Source organism: Saccoglossus kowalevskii, chromosome 8 (assembly GCF_978046115.1).
Source record: "Saccoglossus kowalevskii chromosome 8, keSacKowa6.1, whole genome shotgun sequence".
Lineage (NCBI taxonomy): Eukaryota > Metazoa > Hemichordata > Enteropneusta > Harrimaniidae > Saccoglossus > Saccoglossus kowalevskii.
In genome coordinates, this window is record NC_140648.1 from 41,193,062 (window position 1) to 41,212,288 (window position 19,227).

Here is a 19,227-nt window from a genome sequence, read left to right on the forward strand (position 1 = left end):
ATGTAATGACCACTTGCCTAGGGCACCATATAATGACCACTTGCCTAGTGCACCATGTAATGACCACTTGTCTAGTGCACCATATAATGACCACTTGCCTAGTGAACCATGTAATGAACATTTGCCTAGTGCACCATATAATGACCACTTGCCCAGTGTACCATGTAATGACCATTTGCCGAGTGCACCATATAATGACCACTTGCCTAGTGTACCATGTAATGACCATTTGCCTGGGGCACCATATAATGACCACTTGCCTAGTGCACCATGTAATGACCACTTGCCTAGTGCACCATGTAATGACCACTTGCCTAGTGCACCATGTAATGACCACTTGCCTAGTGCACCATGTAATGACCACTTGCCTAGTGCACCATGTAATGACCACTTGCCTTGCGCACCATATAATGACCACTTGCCTAGTGTACCATGTAATGACCACTTGCCTAGTGCACCATGTAATGACCACTTGCCTAGTGCACCATGTAATGACCACTTGCCTAGTGTACCATGTAATGACCACTTGCCTAGCTCACCATGTAATGACCACTTGCCTAGGGCACCATGTAATGACCACTTGCCTAGTGCACCATGTAATGACCACTTGCCTAGTGCACCATGTAATGACCACTTGCCTAGTGCACCATGTAATGACCACTTGCCTTGCGCACCATATAATGACCACTTGCCTAGTGTACCATGTAATGACCACTTGCCTAGTGCACCATATAATGACCACTTGCCTAGTGCACCATGTAATGATCACTTGCCTAGTGCACCATATAATGACCACTTGCCTAGTGAACCATGTAATGAACATTTGCCTAGTGCACCATATAATGACCACTTGCCCAGTGTACCATGTAATGACCATTTGCCTAGTGCACCATATAATGACCACTTGCCTAGTGTACCATGTAATGACCATTTGCCTAGGGCACCATATAATGACCACTTGCCTAGTGCACCATATAATGACCACTTGCCTAGTGCACCATGTAATGACCACTTGCCTAGTGCACCGTATAATGACCACTTGCCTAGTGCACCATGTAATGACCACTTGCCTAGTGCACCATGTAATGACCACTTGCCTAGTGCACCATGTAATGACCACTTGCCTAGTGCACCATGTAATGACCACTTGCCTAGTGCACCATGTAATTTCCACTTGCCTAGTGCACCATGTAATGACCACTTGCCTAGTGCACCATGTAATGACCACTTGCCTAGTGCACCATATAATGACCACTTGCCTAGTGCACCATATAATGACCACTTGCCTAGGGCACCATATAATGACCACTTGCCTAGTGCACCATATAATGACCACTTGCCTAGTGCACCATATAATGACCACTTGCCTAGTGCATCATATAATGACCACTTGCCTAGTGCACCATATAATGACCACTTGCCTAGGGCACCATATAATGACCACTTGCCTAGTGCACCATGTAATGACCACTTGCCTAGTGCACCATATAATGACCACTTGCCTAGTGCACCATGTAATGACCACTTGCCTAGTGCACCATATATTGACCACTTGCCTAGTGCACCATATAATGACCACTTGCCTAGTGCACCATGTAATGACCACTTGCCTAGCACATCATGTAATGACCATTTGCCTAGGGCACTATGTAATGACCACTTTCCTTGTGCACCATGTAATGACCATGGATAGGCAGCAAGTTGCTTAAAGTCTGAATGATATCACAGTAAATATAAACTTTTAATATTTAAAAGTGCAAATTTGGCTAATATTTTGTTTAGTTGACCAGATGCATCATTGGCCTATCTGCAGTTATATAGGTCTAACTAACTAACTGCATCTTGCACTTGCTTTCCGGTAATGTTGTATTTGTCTGTTTCATATGAAATATAAATAATGACACCAGTCGATGCAATTTTTGTGAACATAGAACATGGTTGCATACAGGCTCTATCTTATGAGTCTTGTTTGGAGATCTATTCCATGTAGAAAGAGTTATACCTTTATTGTACTGTACAGTTATGGACATACTGTAAGCATGATAAACATGCTGCTGACTACATGTATAACAGGAATAACTTGTTTCTCTCATCGACAGAAAATGATTCACTTACGCTACCAGACGCAACACCTAATGCACTTCTCTCTGATAACAGTAAGCATTTACGAGGCCCTCCCATCATTACCCACACTGCGGCTACCCCACAAGGCTCACCAAATGCAGATATACCAAGTAATAAATCTTCCAGAATCAATCACAATGCAACAAATGTTGGCATCAATAGTGAATCTGTGGTGAGTATAATTGTCATATATTTTTGTTTACAGTTACTGTACAGTACTCATTCTGCCCAACCTCGCGCTTTTATCGCTTTTTCCCCCGACCGCTTGTTGCTTAATTTCCGGCCGGTCGCTGCTTTCCGACTGGAAACCGACCGCTTTTTTAGTCCAGATTCGAACGCGGTCCGAAAACAGGGACTTATGTTTTGAACTCTGTGTGTTCGTGCGTGCGTGCGTGCGTCTGTGCGTGCGTCCGGACCTGTATCTTAGAAGTGCCTGGACCAATCACAATCAAACTTCACGCATACATCATACATGATATTATACATATGCACGTCAATTTGTTCCACGATCTGATTCAAGATGGCTGAATGGCGACCATTTTTGTGCTAAAAGAATCCTAAAAATCAAGCATTTCTCGGCTGTTTACAGATGGATTTTGTTCAAACTTGGTATATACATTAGACATTATGGGACCTTGATGCAAATATTTAGATAGATAGATATATTGGTTTGACGATCCTATTTAAAATGGCCAAATGGTGGTCATTTTTGTGCTAAAAAATCATCAAATATCAAGCATTTCTGGCATTTCTGGATCGATGGATTTTGTTCAAACTTGGTACATACATTAAACATTACGGGTTCCTGATGCACGTCATTTTATTTTTCAGATTGGATTCAAAATGGCTGACTGGCGCCCATTTTGTTTTAATGATTGGGCTTCTAGAGCCATATCTAGAGCCATTAAATGCTTTGACTGATTATATATTCAAATTTTATATATTTGTTATACATTATGTTATATATATACACGTATTCAAAATGGCTGATTTTGAATGCTGTTCCAGAGCAATATCTCTCAATATGGAAAAGTACTTGTTTGACGATCAGATACAAATGTCAATCATTTTAGTGTTCAAAACCATATTCCTGACATGGTTATCTTCCAGCTATATTACTATAAATAAAACTATATATCTTAAATTTGATAACTAACGGGGACTGTGCCATGCATGGCTTGTTTTCACTCACTCGCTCGCTTTTGTTCGCTCGCTCACATTTGTTCTCTCGCTCGCATTTGTTCGCATACTTTTGCTATGGCTGGATTTAGAAACATCGTCCGCTTGCCAACTGACCACTGGAGTAACGATGATCGTGCATTGTATCTATAAACTTATGTTTTTATTCGTAATAAATTTAGGTTTTAATAACGATTCAAAATACAACGCGTATTGCTTCTCTGTATTGGAAAAGGGGACAAAGACGCCTTCAAATCACTTGACACATTGTAGCGTTTGCTACGCAAGTCGAACTGTGACCTGTATTTACATATTTACGTCCTTGTGTGCGTAGTTCAAGCAGCTAGATCACTGGTCAATCGATCGTGATATGTATTGAGTACTAGTATTTGTGTGTGTGTGTGTTTCTGTGTGTAATTTTGACTAAATTTATTTCGAACTGTGCTCAAAATAATTTGACACTTTGTTATTTGCGAATGCAACTCACACTATGATCCTTGCTCAATTTGCATAAGTAATACGAATGCTGTAGTTCAGAAAATTTACCGGGTTAACTTTTGCTCATGTCTGGGTGTGCAAAACAAAACTGCACATGTAATCATTGCATAGCTGAATTTCTACAAATCAATTGGACTTAAGCTACTAGTATAATGACTGACAATTAATCGCTTGTCTGAGTACATGCGGCGACGAATTATTGGATTGGCGGGGAATTATTGAAAGCGAGGAAAACATAAAACAAAACAAACGCATTTCAAAAATAAAAATACAAAATAAACGCAATCAGAGGCGCTGACCACGCGCATTGGAAATAAATAAAACGTGTTGTGACACAGCCTCATCAGACTCTTTTATTTATGCAATGTAATTATGTTATTTCCCAAAGCACTTATATTTAATACATTGACGAAAAACACCACAAAAAAATAAAAATCAGGATTGTAATTACTAGTAACTCAACTCGAATGCAATATAGATCCCTGTAAAAGTGGATAAATTTGAACCGTCATCAAATTCAAAATTCAAACAATCTCATTGAATTTCAATCAAAAATAAACTCAATGTTCAGAAAGACAAAAACAACAACATATTAGAGTGCAAAAAAAGTTAGCAGCAAAGAACGAGAAATGCATGTGGAAAAGGGATGAGTGAACTCAAGGAAAATTATGCTAATGTGAGAACAAGCCATATACCCCCCAGAGTCCTCTCTAAAACATCGAGAAAATGTGCCATTTCAAAGGGCACCCTTACAAATAATGTCTGCGATTGTGCGAACATGATAACGTGCAAACAAGGAACAGAGCTCGCGGTCCACCAAAGAAACTTAGCGATGGCGCAGTTAGATGTATACGGCTGTTAAAAAGAGAGACTCCTTCGATCTCATATGAGCAGGTTCACGTAGATGTTTCATTTTCAACTATTACCAACAACACTATGGTAATAAAGACTTTTCGTTTTCGATATTGTGAAATTCTTTTGTTTTTATGTAGAAAAATACAGTATTTTTATCAAGTAAAATATTCATTAAAGTTATTGTTCATACATGAGTTGTCGAACACACTACATAGTTTGTAATTTCATCCAGCTCTATTCAGTCACAATTCAAGACAAATAAAAGGCACAAATATAGATAATATAGCAAATTATTTTTTCTGTAATATTCGTGTGTATTCAGTAATTATGAAAATACTTTATGGGTACATATGGGATACATTTTGTTATGAAATATTCTTAATATAAATTTCAGAATTATCTTGTCTTGTTTTTTTCTGGGTTTTCCCCCCAGAAAAGACGAAAGAATTTCATAATGTCGGGAACGGGAAGTCTTTTTGACTCCCGTGTGCGAAGCACAAAAGGGAGTCTTTGCAGGTACCCTGTCTGTATGTCTGTATGTCTGTATGTATGTATGTCACTTTTTTAGCTCCGCTGTCGACTTTGTCGAGCGGAGCTTATCATATGAGTGATTGTCCGTCGTCGTCGTCCGTCGTCCGTGTCAATGTTTTACTTTTTCGACTTCTTCTTGAAAACTACAAGCCTAAATGCTTTGATACTTGGTGTATATGTACCTTGGGTAGACCTCTCTTAGGTTTGTTCATTTCGTGATGATATCTTCAATTCTCTAATTTTGGTGAATATTTTTGTCATTTTTGGTAAAAACTGATATTTTCGACTTCTTGTTAAAAACCGCAAGTGCAATTGCTTTGATATTACATCTATAGGTACTACATGTGGACCTCTCTCAGATTTGTTAATTTTGTAATGATATCTTTAATTCTTTAATTTTGGTGAATATTTTTGTCATTTTTGGTAAAAACTGATATTTTCGACTTCTTGTTAAAAACCGCAAGTGCAAATGCTTTGATATTACATATATAGGTACTACATGTGGACCTCTCTCAGATTTGTTCATTTTGTAATGATATCTTTAATTCTCTAATTTTGGTGAATATTTTTGTCATTTTTTGGTGAAAAGTGATATTTTCGACTTCTTGTTAAAAACCGCAAGTCCAATTGCTTTGATACTACATATATAGGTACTACATGTGGACCTCTCTCAGATTTGTTTATTTCGTGATGATATCTTCAATTCTCTAATTTTGGTGAATATTTTTGTCATTTTTGGTAAAAAGTGATATTTTCGACTTCTTGTTAAAAACCGCAAGTGCAATTGCTTTGATATTACATCTATAGGTACTACATGTGGACCTCTCTCAGATTTGTTAATTTTGTAATGATATCTTTAATTCTTTAATTTTGGTGAATATTTTTGTCATTTTTGGTAAAAAGTGATATTTTCGACTTCTTGTTAAAAACCACAAGTCCAATTGCTTTGATACTACATATATAGGTACTACATGTGGACCTCTCTCAGATTTGTTCATTTCGTGATCATATCTTCAATTCTCTAATTTTGGTGAATATTTTTGTCATTTTTGGTAAAAACTGATATTTTCGACTTCTTGTTAAAAACCGCAAGTGCAATTGCTTTGATATTACATATATAGGTACTACATGTGGACCTCTCTCAGATTTGTTCATTTTGTAATGATATCTTTAATTCTCTAATTTTGGTGAATATTTTTGTCATTTTTGGTAAAAACTGATATTTTCGACTTCTTGTTAAAAACCGCAAGTGCAATTGCTTTGATATTACATATATAGGTACTACATGTGGACCTCTCTCAGATTTGTTCGTTTTGTGATGATATCTTCAATTCTCTAATTAATTTATTTTGGTGAATATTTTTGTAATTTTTGGTAAAAAGTGATATTTTCGACTTCTTGTTAAAAACTGTAAGTCCGATTGCTTTGATACTATTCATATTGTTCATTTTCTAATGATGTCTTCAGTTCTTTAATTGAAATGTGCATTGCTAACAGCGGAGCTATCTCAGCCGATAGGCTGCTTGTTTGCTCCATCGTTATCTCAAGAACCACTAATCAAATTTTGGTGAAACTTGGTACATAGATGCTCTGGGATAATGCGCAGAGTTGATTAGGTTTTGGTAAAAATATATGAATATTAATTACCTAATTTGCATGATAATTAGCTGATTTTTAGCTGTTCCAAGACTGTTCCACTCATTGGATTTTGATGAAACTTGGCACATGGATGCTCTGAACTAGTGCGCAGATTTGATTAGCTTTGGGTAAAAATCTATGAATATTAATTATCTAATTTGAATGATAATTAACTGATTTCAAGCTGTTCCATGACTGTTCCACTGATATTTGAAGAACCACTCATTGGATTTTGATGAAACTTGGTTGAGGGATGCTCTGAACCAATACGCAGATTTGATTAGTTTTGGGTAAAAATCTGTTAATATTATTAATTACCTAATTTACATAATGATTAATCAATTTTCGGCTTTTCCACTGATATCTCAAGTACTAATCATAACATTTCAATAAAACTTGGTACATAGATGTCATATGACACTGCACAGACCTGGTAGTGTTTAGGGTAATATCAGTACATATTAATTACCTAATTTGCATAATTAATTAATTTTCACCTTTTGATATTTCGAGTAGTAATGATCACATTTCAATGAAACTTTGTACATAGTTACTTGAGGACTGTGCAGAGACCTAATTAGTTTTTGGGTAAATATTTGTGCATATTAATCACCTTATTAGCATAATTAGTTAATTTTCAGCTTTTCACCTGATATCTCAAGTACTAATCATCACATTTCAATGAGACTTGCGACATTTTCTAGGACTATGCAGAGACCTGATTAATTTTGGGATAAATAATTGTGCCTATTAATTACCTAATTTGCATAATTAGTTAATTTTTTGCTGTTCTATGGCTGTTGCACTGATGTCTACAAACCACTCATTGGATTTCAATGAAACTTTTAAAGAGTACCCATCACATTTCAATGAACCTAGGACTATACACCATATTAGTTTTTGGTAAATATGTATGCTTCTTAATCACTTAATTAACATAATTAATTAATACTGATATCTCAAGTATTGATCATCACATTTGAATAAAACTTGGTACATAAATGCTCTAGGACAATAGACAGCCTGATTAATTTTGGGTTAAAATCTGTTCATATTAACTCTCTAATTAGCATATTAATTAATATTTTTGGGGTTCTAATTTACATAATTAGTTTTCAGCTATTCCATCTCAAGTACAAGTAATTTTGAATTAATTTTTAATGTGTCTTCAATACTCTCAGCACACGGGAGTTCTTTCTAAGCTTTCCTTGATTTTTATTATTATTTATTGGGAACGGAAAGTCTTTATCGTAGTGCTTCGCCTCGGTTGACAATGAGCTCTTCTGGTCGCTAAAACTATATGTCCACCTCTGTTGGGGTGAACATTTGTATTATTATACTGAATAAATCTTAAAACAGAAATTGTGGCACTCAATCATGGCAATCTTCCAGGTCATCGTTTTAATCTCTTTAATCCCAGGCTATCTTGAAGGATTGCAGGAAATTGACCCTTACCGATTCGTAATTATGAATTAATCGGGATTCAGGTACCATAGTGTTTGTAACTGAGTATTCCTAAAGATACATGCAAACATTATCAATGGTTCCCCGACACGGATTCCTTTTTATCTTTCAATTTTTCCAAGACGCGGCAAACCCAGCTCATGACCGGAGATGTCGTTGAGATGCAGGCGCGTTTCCTCTTAGCATCGCGTTCTATTTATTTCTAACGCGTGTCTTCATTTGTTTTGTTGCGTCTCACAACTTAATGTCCAAGCTGACTTTGTTTTGGCTGTAAGTGAACTACGTACAGCTCATGGAAGTATTTCGCCCAGAGTTCGCAAAACGGAATACCCTGCAATATTTGAATCCTTTATTATATAACGAGACATTGGCATTGGGCGCAAAAATAAAAACCATAATTGAAATTCAACAAGTTTATGTAATGTGTTAGTTCGCTTGCCAGCCGTCTAGTTAAAAAACGCGATCTCCATTGATGTCGGCTTCGATAACTTCGAACAAGTAAGATGGGCTCTGGCCGACATTGCATTTGCAATTATTGTAGTTGTTTGACAAATTGTACAGTACGGTCATACTATAACAATCGATTAGTCGTGTTTTTTTCACAGTCTTACTATTTATGCAGATATTCTTCAATTGTTATAGGTGCCATGGATTTACATAACTACAACTTGATCCGCGTTAAACCCAAACCATGCGTGCAAGGCAACCGTCATTCTACACACGGTTTCTCGACGAATACCGTACTCTACAGATGACATTTTTAGTCCCCGTTCAGGCGCAGCCTGAAAAGGGGACTACTAATTCAGGTTATGTCCATAATTCCGTCTCCAACATTTTCTCAAATTCTACAGCAGATATCAGTGAAACTTGGCAGGTTGATGAACATGTCCCCTCCGAGTATGCACGTAATTTTTTTTCCAGATCTGAAAATCCCAAGTGGGTCTTTTTCACGATTTTATCAAAAATTGCCTCTCCCGGCAACATTGACAAAACGTCTGCGCATGCTCAGAATAAATTAATTACTGTAAAATACTTTATTTTTGCTTGCAACATTTTTTTGCTATTTTCGCTGAAGGAATGTTTCAGTTAAAATAAAATCCAGCGAATATACCCTTTTCTTATATTTTACAGTCAACTTGTCAAAAATCAATGAAAATAAATTCAATACAAAACACCCAGAAAAAGTCTTTTCAGCGAATGATAATTCCAGCTGAAATAAAATATTTTACAGTAGATTAGATCTGTGAGTAAGGCTGCTGTTATTACGGCACGTGATTTCTCCATTGCGTGCAATTTATTATAGTACTGTTTATACATGTATTCTGTTTGGCTCAGTGGTCTCATTCACTCGTTACTAGAAGAACTAGTAACTTTATTTGATTTCAAGAACTTCAAGAAGGCGGCATAAGAGACGTGTTTGCAAAGGTAAGTTTTCCAGTTTATTGGGGTACGATTGGTGTACATTTCGTGACGTACGGACGTGAATATTATGATGATTGCCAGCTTTATATTCTTGTGAAAAACCAAAAAAAGCAAACAATTGTCTCTAATCTACGAAACTAGTTTGTGAATTGTATACCCTGTCAAATTATTGTACACGAACGATTAATTCACGAGGACATAGTTTTCAAGTACCGGTAAATCGTTTTCCGGTCTTTTGCTTGTGTAGCGATTTCCGAAATATTCACAACTCGGGGGGGGGGGGGGGGGGGGAATTTCCCTGTGTCGATCAATTTATTCATTATATAATAGCAGGTTGCCTATGATTATATTCGTATTTTTTATGTTGTGAGCATTGAACTGTTAGTTGCAATGAAGATTTTGGCGATCTTGTGCTATTCAACATGGCGGATGTACAGTGACAACACGTGTATGGACGGTCGGTCGAGCAGTCTGCAACGGACCACAGTCTGTGAACGGACCGTGAAATCGCCCGTTTTTTCGGCAGTTTTTTTTTTTAATGTTTTGGATATTTCATTCACTCCTGATGCCTAAAAGAGTCTAATTTATATTTTACCGTAGTCATTGACACCTATTCAAGAGTATCATGTTTATTGTGAATAGCGTGAATGGGTAAGCTTCGTTTCGACAATGGGCTGTTATTTCTGTGAACAATGTTAAATTATTCTTTGAATGCTCAGTTTATTTTTTTGAAAACAACTAATTTTTCGATTTAAAAAAAATCATGCCGTTTTCCCCGTCAAAATCAAAGCATAAAGATCTTGCTAAACATCGGTGAATCCCCTGTTGCGTTCACCACAAGGTCACTGAGCCGTCATTAACATATTTAAATGACCACGTGAACTGAAATAACATGGCGGATATCGCATCGCATCGCATTTACATTCGACCGAAATCATTCGTTTACGATGAAACTAAGTTGAATATTACTTCCAATTCATAAAAATTCAACGAATTATTTTTTTGTGCGTATTATAATCATTACTGAATAATAATAAACAATTGCAATACTTCGAAAACAAGTAAGTTATTCACTTGCGAAACACAGAATGACCAGATTGTGCTACCGTGATCATTTGCTACCGGTACTAACAACTAAGCAATGTATTCGTGTTTGTATTTATTCGAAACTTCTTTTAGAAAATACTTTACTTTTCGTAAACTTTACTGAATTTTTGGGGGGATTCAATTCCAACATTTCGCGATGCCAAACCAAAGGCCTTTCACTCTTTGAGTGTGACACCTAAACCAGAAGTTTTATGGTGTATAAACTGGCACTAAATGAAAAAGCCGTTGAACCTTATTCAAATTTATAAGTACATGTTATTATGTATTTAATTATGAAAACTGACTAAATTAAATGTGATCTTATTTTTAATTTGAACAGAATTATGATTTATATCGGTAATGACGTTTTCATCCAATATTAATAGTGCAATTGTTAAAATGCCTACCTACGCATTTATTGTTTTTGTTTCTGTTGCCCTGAAATAGACATTTGTAAAAAAAAAAAAAATTAAAAATCATGCTTGATTCAAATTCAAAAAAAAAAGATGTAGCCATGTAGCCCCTTCCTGTTATCTGTTTCCAACTTCTTCCAGAGTAAAACTGGTGAAGCCATGTAATTGCCATACAATCATCAACTGTGGGAAAACTTATATGTTATTGAAAATCTTTATTTTGTTGTCTGTGAATTAATATAATATTTGAAATGGTGTAATGGTGCAAAATATTCTCAAGCAATTGGTTTTCTGGTGGCACTACACTGTGCATTTATGCATGATCTCAGCTTACTAAGTGATGATGGTGGTTGAAATGGAAAACTGAATACAAAAATCCAGTAACATCTCAAACGAATTTCCATCTGCTGTGAATGCATGTTTCGTTACATCAAATAAATAACCCAATTTTATTGAATGTATCCAAAAACATGGTACCAATGATCTGAAATTTCAGGAGTGCTCGCTGAAGGTTTATCAATCTTGCTTATTGTCTTGTTCTTTACTAATCCTGCATTTCAGTTACTAGAATTTATACTAAAAAAAAATAGTTTCTGTTTTTCTTCTAATAATTCGGCCACTCTCAAAAACAAATATTTTTCCATGGTCGAAATGCAAGAAGAATACAAAACTACTGTGATTGCATAGCGATACCTGTAGGGCCATTGTCAATTAGTTCGCCTGATCAACACAGCGTTATACATAGGGCTGATATTGAATCACGGAGAGTAAAATCTTGTGATACTAATCTCTAGAACCGCTCAGATTGGTACATACCGGTATGTCTTATGAACCCACATGTGTATATCTTTAACAATACTCATTTTAAACTTTTTTTTTTTTTACAGTGGTGCTGTGAACTGCTTCAATTTTGCAAGGCAATTTTTTCTGGGTTCCTACAACATGGAGTGTCAGGGACTTTATTGAAATTTCATAGAATCCTGAATATATCTAGAAGTGAAAATTAAATGGTTTACAGTATTTTATACCCATTAATAATGATGAAATGCAATAATATCACTGCACTAAAAAGACTTCAAACAATTATTGTTACTTCTCCATTGAAGGTTATGAGCAGACCAACCTTTACTGGCTTCCTTAATTATTACATGTACTTGCTCTGAAAACATAGCTTTTACAATTGTTTAAATTAACAGATGTTGTTCTATGTACAATGAATATATTTTAAATAATAAACCTTACTGTATTAATAAAAAATTGTATTTGACAACATGAGAATGATTCTGATGCCCAGTGGTGATGTTGAAACAAACCCAGGTCCTGGTAATATACTAAGACCTGATTAACAAAGAAGTCATGTACATCAAGGTTCACTCAGATTTATGAATGCAGTTTCTTGAGCAAGTATACATGTATGACAAATAGTTTTGTTGCACTTGTGTACTCTGAGATTCTGAACATGGGTCAGTGGAAGTTTTTAGTTGTCAGTACAAAACTAGATTATGGGAAATCACTTTATGATGAGTTGTACCCACATAGAGTACATATTCATTCACCTGTTTGCAGATGTTCCTTGTACTACTTTATAATCAAATAACGGGGACTGTGACATTTCATGTCTTGTTCGTTCTAATAGATGGTTTTATTTCATATTAGTTGTGTCAGTGTCGTATTTGATTTCACATGTTTGGTTAGATCTTGTTTATAGTGGACATTATTACTACGCGTATGTATTATTATCAATTTTATATGGCAGTGTGATCCACCATATTTTTTCAACGGCCGTTCTATAAATTTCCTATTGTATTCTTCTTTTAACATCATAAAAACAAAAATGATACACTTGTACATGAAACAATAGGTAATAAACTGTAAATACGGGCAGTTGCGAGCGAGCGCGCAAGCGGATACTTCCGGATTTGCGCAATAAAAAAAAACAGAAATTGTCTGTTCGAATTGAACAAAGTGAGCGAAAAAAAAGCGATCAAAATCCAGAAGCGGGTGGGAGGTTGGGCGAAATGAGTGCTGTAGTTGTCCAGGTAAGCACCCAGGGTCCTGAACATGGAAAATTGACGAAAAATAGGACATCCCCTGCAAAAAAATGCAGATCAAATTGTGGCAGAGAATAGTGAACGATCATGGCTGATGTTTAAATGCCGGATGCGTTGGATTTACAGAAATAAATGAACAGAGATAAATGAACAATATGCAACAGTGGAAGTATAACAAAAATAATTTATAATGTGATATAATGCTTATAATGTGACAAATATACCAGAAAAAATAAAAATCAACAGGAAACATTTAAATTGGGATTTTCCCACTGAAAAACATGCCCAATAGCCGCAAACTGCAATAAATTATTACCGGTTTTGACAAATACCGGATCAACTGTCATACAAGATCAATTACAATTTTACACAATAAAAATTATGAATGTTCAGAGTCAATTAAAGAAACTTCTCAGTTCTCTATTTGTATGTTTATTGCCATTTTCGTCAAAGTCAGAATCCTCAAAGTCCAGTCGGCATCACTGTCGCCATCGTACAAAATTCCTTCAGCTGCGTTCTGAAGTTCATCGATCTCACTGAAAATGATTTGGCTTGGCACTTTTAATCCATGGATTTTGCTGTCTTAATTCATGTCTAATCACAATAAAGAGACAAGAAAAATGAGATCGCGGTGGACTTGAAATAGGAAGTTTTTTTTTTTTCTCCAACGACAGAAGAATAGTTATCATGACAAAAATGCAATAGCGGTGATGAAAGATGGGAAAAAAGTTGGCAGTCTTCGGTGTGACATTGCAAAATTGCTGGCCTTAGTTATGGATTTGCAAGCTGCTACTAAATATTTTATGAAGCCAAAATAATGTGATTTAAACCACTCTTCCATGTACTGGTTGCTACATTATTGCAACATTGGTTTCATTGTCGATAATGCTAAAGCCGAACAAGTGCAACACTTGCTTCCTGGCTTTCCATATACTGTACTGTAAGATTTGCTTGAATCATTTCTAAGGAAACACAAACCAAACGACCCTTTTCATGGCCACAACATATTTCAAAAAGAAAACTACCATTTCTGCTCTAATATACATTTTTGTAGACTTCTGATAAAAATCTGGGAAAATAAAGGCAGAACGTGGAATTTTGCTGTCATAGTTATTTTGTGTTCACCCCTTGGTTTATGCAATTGACATTTATTTTTTAAGAAATTTTTATCAGAATCACAGCAGACTGCAAACAAGTCAACTGTTAATACAACAAGCAAAAAATAGGTTTTTAGTCCTCGTTCGGACGCAGTCCGAAAAGGGGGACTTATGTTTTGACCTCCGTGTGTCCGTGTGTTCAAACTTGGTATATACATTAGACATTATAGGACCTTGATGCACATCATTTTGTTTTACAATCTGATTCAGGATGGCCGAATGGCGGCCATTTTTGTGCTAAAAAATCCTAAAAATCAACTATTTCTCGGCTGTTTACAGATGGATTTTGTTCAAGCTTGGTATATACAATGTACATTAGACATTATTCGACCTTGATGCAAATAATTTTGTTTTTCAGATAAGATTCAAAATGGCCAACTGGTGGCCATATGTTTATGAATTTTAATGCTGTTCCAGAGCAATATCTCTCAATATGGACAAGTACTTGTTTGACGATCAGCTACAAATGTCAATCATTTTAATGTTAAAAAATCATATTCCTGACATGGTTATATTCCAGCTATATTACTATAAACAAAACTATATATATCTTAAATTTGATAACTAACTGGGACTGTGCCATGCATGGCTTGTTATTTTTTGACTCCCGTGTACAAAGCACACAATGGGAGTCTTTGCAGTTACCCTGTGTGTGTGGGTGTGGGTGTGGGTGTGGGTGTGTGTATGCGTGTGTGTGTGTCTGTCTGTCCGTTCCACTGATATCTCAAGAACTGTATGTTGGTTTTTAATGAAACTTTGTATATAGATGCTCTGGGTTAATGCACAGAAAGGTTGAAATCCATGCATATTAATTACCTGATTTGCATCATAATTAGCTAATTTTTAGCTGTTCTTTGACTGTTCCACTGATATCTAAAGAGCCATTCATTAGATTTTGATGAAACTTGGTACATGCTCTGGACTAATGTTCAGATGTGATTAGTTTTGGGTAAAAATCCATGGATATAATTAACCTAATTTGCATAATAATTAGTCAATTTTTGGGTTTCCTCCTGATGTCTCGGGTACTAATCATCACATTTCAATGAAACTTACATAGATACATATGACGATGTAACGACAGATATGTGAATTAATAATTACCTAATTTGCATAATTAATAAATTTTCAGCTTTTGATATTTCAAGTACTATTACATCATTACTTTTCAATGAAACTTGGTACATACGTAGATGCTCTAGAACAATCTAAGACCTGATTAATTTTTAAAATGTGTGCATATTAATCAACTAATTTACATAATTAGTTAATTTTTGGCTTTTACTCAGATATCGCAAGTACTAATTATTCCATTTTAATGAATCTTGGTACATAGATGTTCTAGGATAATGCGCAGACCTGATTAGTTTTGGATTAAAATCAGTGCATATTAATTACCTAATTTGCATAATTAGCCAATTTACTGCTTTTACACTGATATCACGTGTACTAATTATTCCATTTCAATGAAACTTTGTACATAGATGTTCTAGGATAATGCACAGACCTGATTAGTTTTGGGTTAAAATCAGTGCATTTTAATTACCTAATTTGCATAATTAGTCAATTTTCTCTTTTACACTGATATCACATGTACTAATTATTTCATTTCAATGAAACTTGGTACATAGATGTTCTAGAATAATGCACAGACCTGATTAGTTTTGGGTTAAAATCAGTGCATTTTAATTACCTAATTTGCATAATTAGCCAATTTTCTCTTTTACACTGATATCACATGTACTAATTATTCCATTTCAATGAAACTTGATACATTGATGCTCCAGAACAAGGCACATCCCGCTCAGTTTTGAATTAAAATCAGATCATATTAATTACCTAATTTGAATAATAAATCATAATTTTTGGTTCTAATCACATTTGAATGAAACTTTGTACATAGATGGTCTGTGATAGTACTTGGTATATCTTGGTACATATGTTCTCTAACACAATGTGATGATCAAATTAATTTTAGGTTTATATTCATCTATAATAATTACCTAATTTGCATAATAATTTACTTTTCAGCTTTCCACAATTTAGTTAGTATTAATCATCACATTATAATGAAAATTTGCACCCTGAAACAGTATACAAACCTAAATCTATGCATAATAATTGTATAATAATTCATTTGGTTCATTGAGGTAATCCACAGACGTGATTAGTTTAATGTTGATAAACGTGCATATTGATTATCTATTATTAGCCCATTTCTGATATCTAAAAAAATCAGATTTAAATTGAATTCATCACACAGGTGCTCTGGAATAAATTAAAAAAAACATTGATGAAAAATCAAATGTATTTTCTGTATGTATTATAAATTTTGATAATGTGAATCACATTTTTTTTCATGTTATGCATGTCGAATAGCAGACAAAAATTAGTTGCCAAGCTTTTCGTTTGAGAGGCAAATTTTAATTAATTTTAATGTGTCTCTAATATTCTCAGCATACAAGAGTTCTTTCTAAGCTTTCTTTGATTTATTTGGACATGACCCCAATTTCTTTATTGTATCAAAATTGTGGGGGAGGGGTGGACATTTACCCAGACATGGGCGATTACTCTGGCAACTACGGTGATAAAATAAACATTGAAAAGTGGGTTGTACTATGATGGAGACTCAACAAAGCATGAACTGGACAGAACTTTTATCACACTGCGACATTTGATCTTATTAAACCTATTCTATAAGTTTAACTTTGCATACATATCTGAATTGAGCAGCGCATTAGTTTCAAATTCTGTATGACCAGTGCTCTAAATAAATTCATTAGATGGCAGCACTTGCCGGCTAGCTGAACATGTTGGCTTCACAGCACCAGGGCTTGCTGCCATTTCTTTTCGGTCTCCTCGTGTTTCGAGTTGACTGTGCAGTGGTTATATTCAGAATTTACTAGCATAAAACCCGCATCCAAGATACTTTGTCGTAGCTGCGTGCAGGGTTCAGGGTTTTTGCATGAAGGTCTGTGTTATTTCACTGGAGTTCTGAGGCCTGAGATTTTCTTTCAGAGCCATCAAAATCGCTGAGACTGACTGCGTCACAGCAAGGTCGCGCGTCCAGTAAACAAATCGGTTAAAGTGAGTTGTGTGTTTTGCATGAGTGGAAAGTCCTCACACTCGGCTACCGGTGCTTTGTGTACCGGGACGTCGAGTAGGAGGCCCGATGGTGGAGGTACCGAGGGCATCCTCACAGTCGGTTTTTTCAGGCGGTGGTTTACCCAATTTTACTGGCTGCAACGAGGCTGTGCCCCTTGAGGCTTTCCTCCTATGGGGGCCCATTGCAGGTCTCATTGTGGACCCTTCCTCACATGGCGCCGGGTTTGCCCCTGAGTTGAGGGCTTTGGTTGAAGGACTGTCGGGGCAATTGCGTCCCTGGCAGGCCAGGTAGATCAGACGCAGTCAGAGCGAGCTGTCTTCACTGTGTCCCCTCGGTGGGCAAGCAGGAAGAAACACAAAAGCATGTTTGCGTTCAAACACGTCTCTTCCCAGCCGCGGCTCTCCCACTATTTTTGAGGGAGGCCGAGGCTCAGGCTAATTGCACCGGGCCTCCTCTGGAGCTTCGGGCACTGAATGCCAACGGGGTGCTGGCAGCCAAGACCCCGTTTTCAGGGCAGAGCTTTCAGGGCAGGGCACACGTTGACCCCCTCTACTTTCAGCCAGAGGGAACCGATCCTGTCATGATACGCTCAGTCGAACACGCTCCCTCTCACATATTTAAAGTGAAAGGAGACGCAGTTCGCTCGTGTTGGATACAGCCGGTACTCTTCCATTCGTATGAATCTGTGAGCCACGCTTTTTGGGTGATGCGGAGTATCATCAATTCCAGTGATACGAGGCGACCACCTATGGTTGCTTCAATGCTTATGGGATCACGTCAGGGTCCAAAGCAACTCCGTCGGCACGTCTCTCTCTTTCCGTCAGAGTGCGGAGTGGGGCGCAGAGCACGCAACCGTTGATGGGCGGCGTTGGTCAGTCGCGGAAGATGTAACGATTAAGGCCCCTGGGTGGGGAAAACATTAGGCAACACTTCCCGCTGGACCAAACGCTACCCGGTTGGTGTGGTTTCGGGATCAGATCCCATAGCGTGGTTTGAGACCAAAACGCCCCCAACAGGATTCCATGGCTCCTTTCCAAGACCCCGGTACCACGAATTTGGCAAACTGGGCAAAGGGGGACAGTTGTGTTCCATGGGCGTCCTTACCAATCGAAGACGACCCATCCAGCCCTGATGGCAGAGTTGCTTGAACGCATTATTGTGCGTGCTCAGAACTCTGGAGGCATATGTGTTCGGCGAGTGGCCAGGTCACAACTTAGTTACTACTTCAGGCCTTGGGGAATTCACCTCATGGGGAAGGGAGCACCCCCCTTGCAACTGCCGAACCCATGGCCACATATCCATGTTGTACACATATTGTGCTGGTGTAGTCCGGTTTGGAGACCGATCCCTGAACCTTTCCAGGTGGTGACATCCTGTTACAGGATATCGTTGAAATCCATTTCCCCCCGTCAGTGTCTCCCCTGTTGGGCACTGCCAGGGGACTCGATCAGACAGGAAGTAGCAGTTTGCTCGGAAAAGGCGCCATACACAGGGTACATCAGCCGGAATTAAATCCAGGCTTCTACTCAAATGTGTTCGTATTACCAAATCTACAAGTGGCGGGCATCCAGTTCTGGACCTAGGAAGACTGAATCAGTACGTGCTCCTCGATCGGTTCCACATGGAGACCCCATTCAGGGTTCTCCTCTCCATCCACCATTTCGACTGGCTAGCCACTCAAGACTTAAGCGGGGTTTACTTGC

General features: G+C 37.1%; 1 protein-coding gene across 1 annotated transcript in view; it reads left to right on the forward strand.

The window, feature by feature from the left end:
- The window catches only part of LOC102803203 (voltage-dependent T-type calcium channel subunit alpha-1H-like), a 264,401-nt gene that overhangs the window by 126,681 nt on the left and 118,493 nt on the right, over positions 1-19,227 (forward strand). Inside the window, exon 14 of the mRNA XM_085502864.1 lies at positions 2,100-2,296. Within this exon, the coding sequence (XP_085358990.1) occupies positions 2,100-2,296 (197 nt within the window). The remainder of the gene's footprint in view (positions 1-2,099; positions 2,297-19,227) is intronic.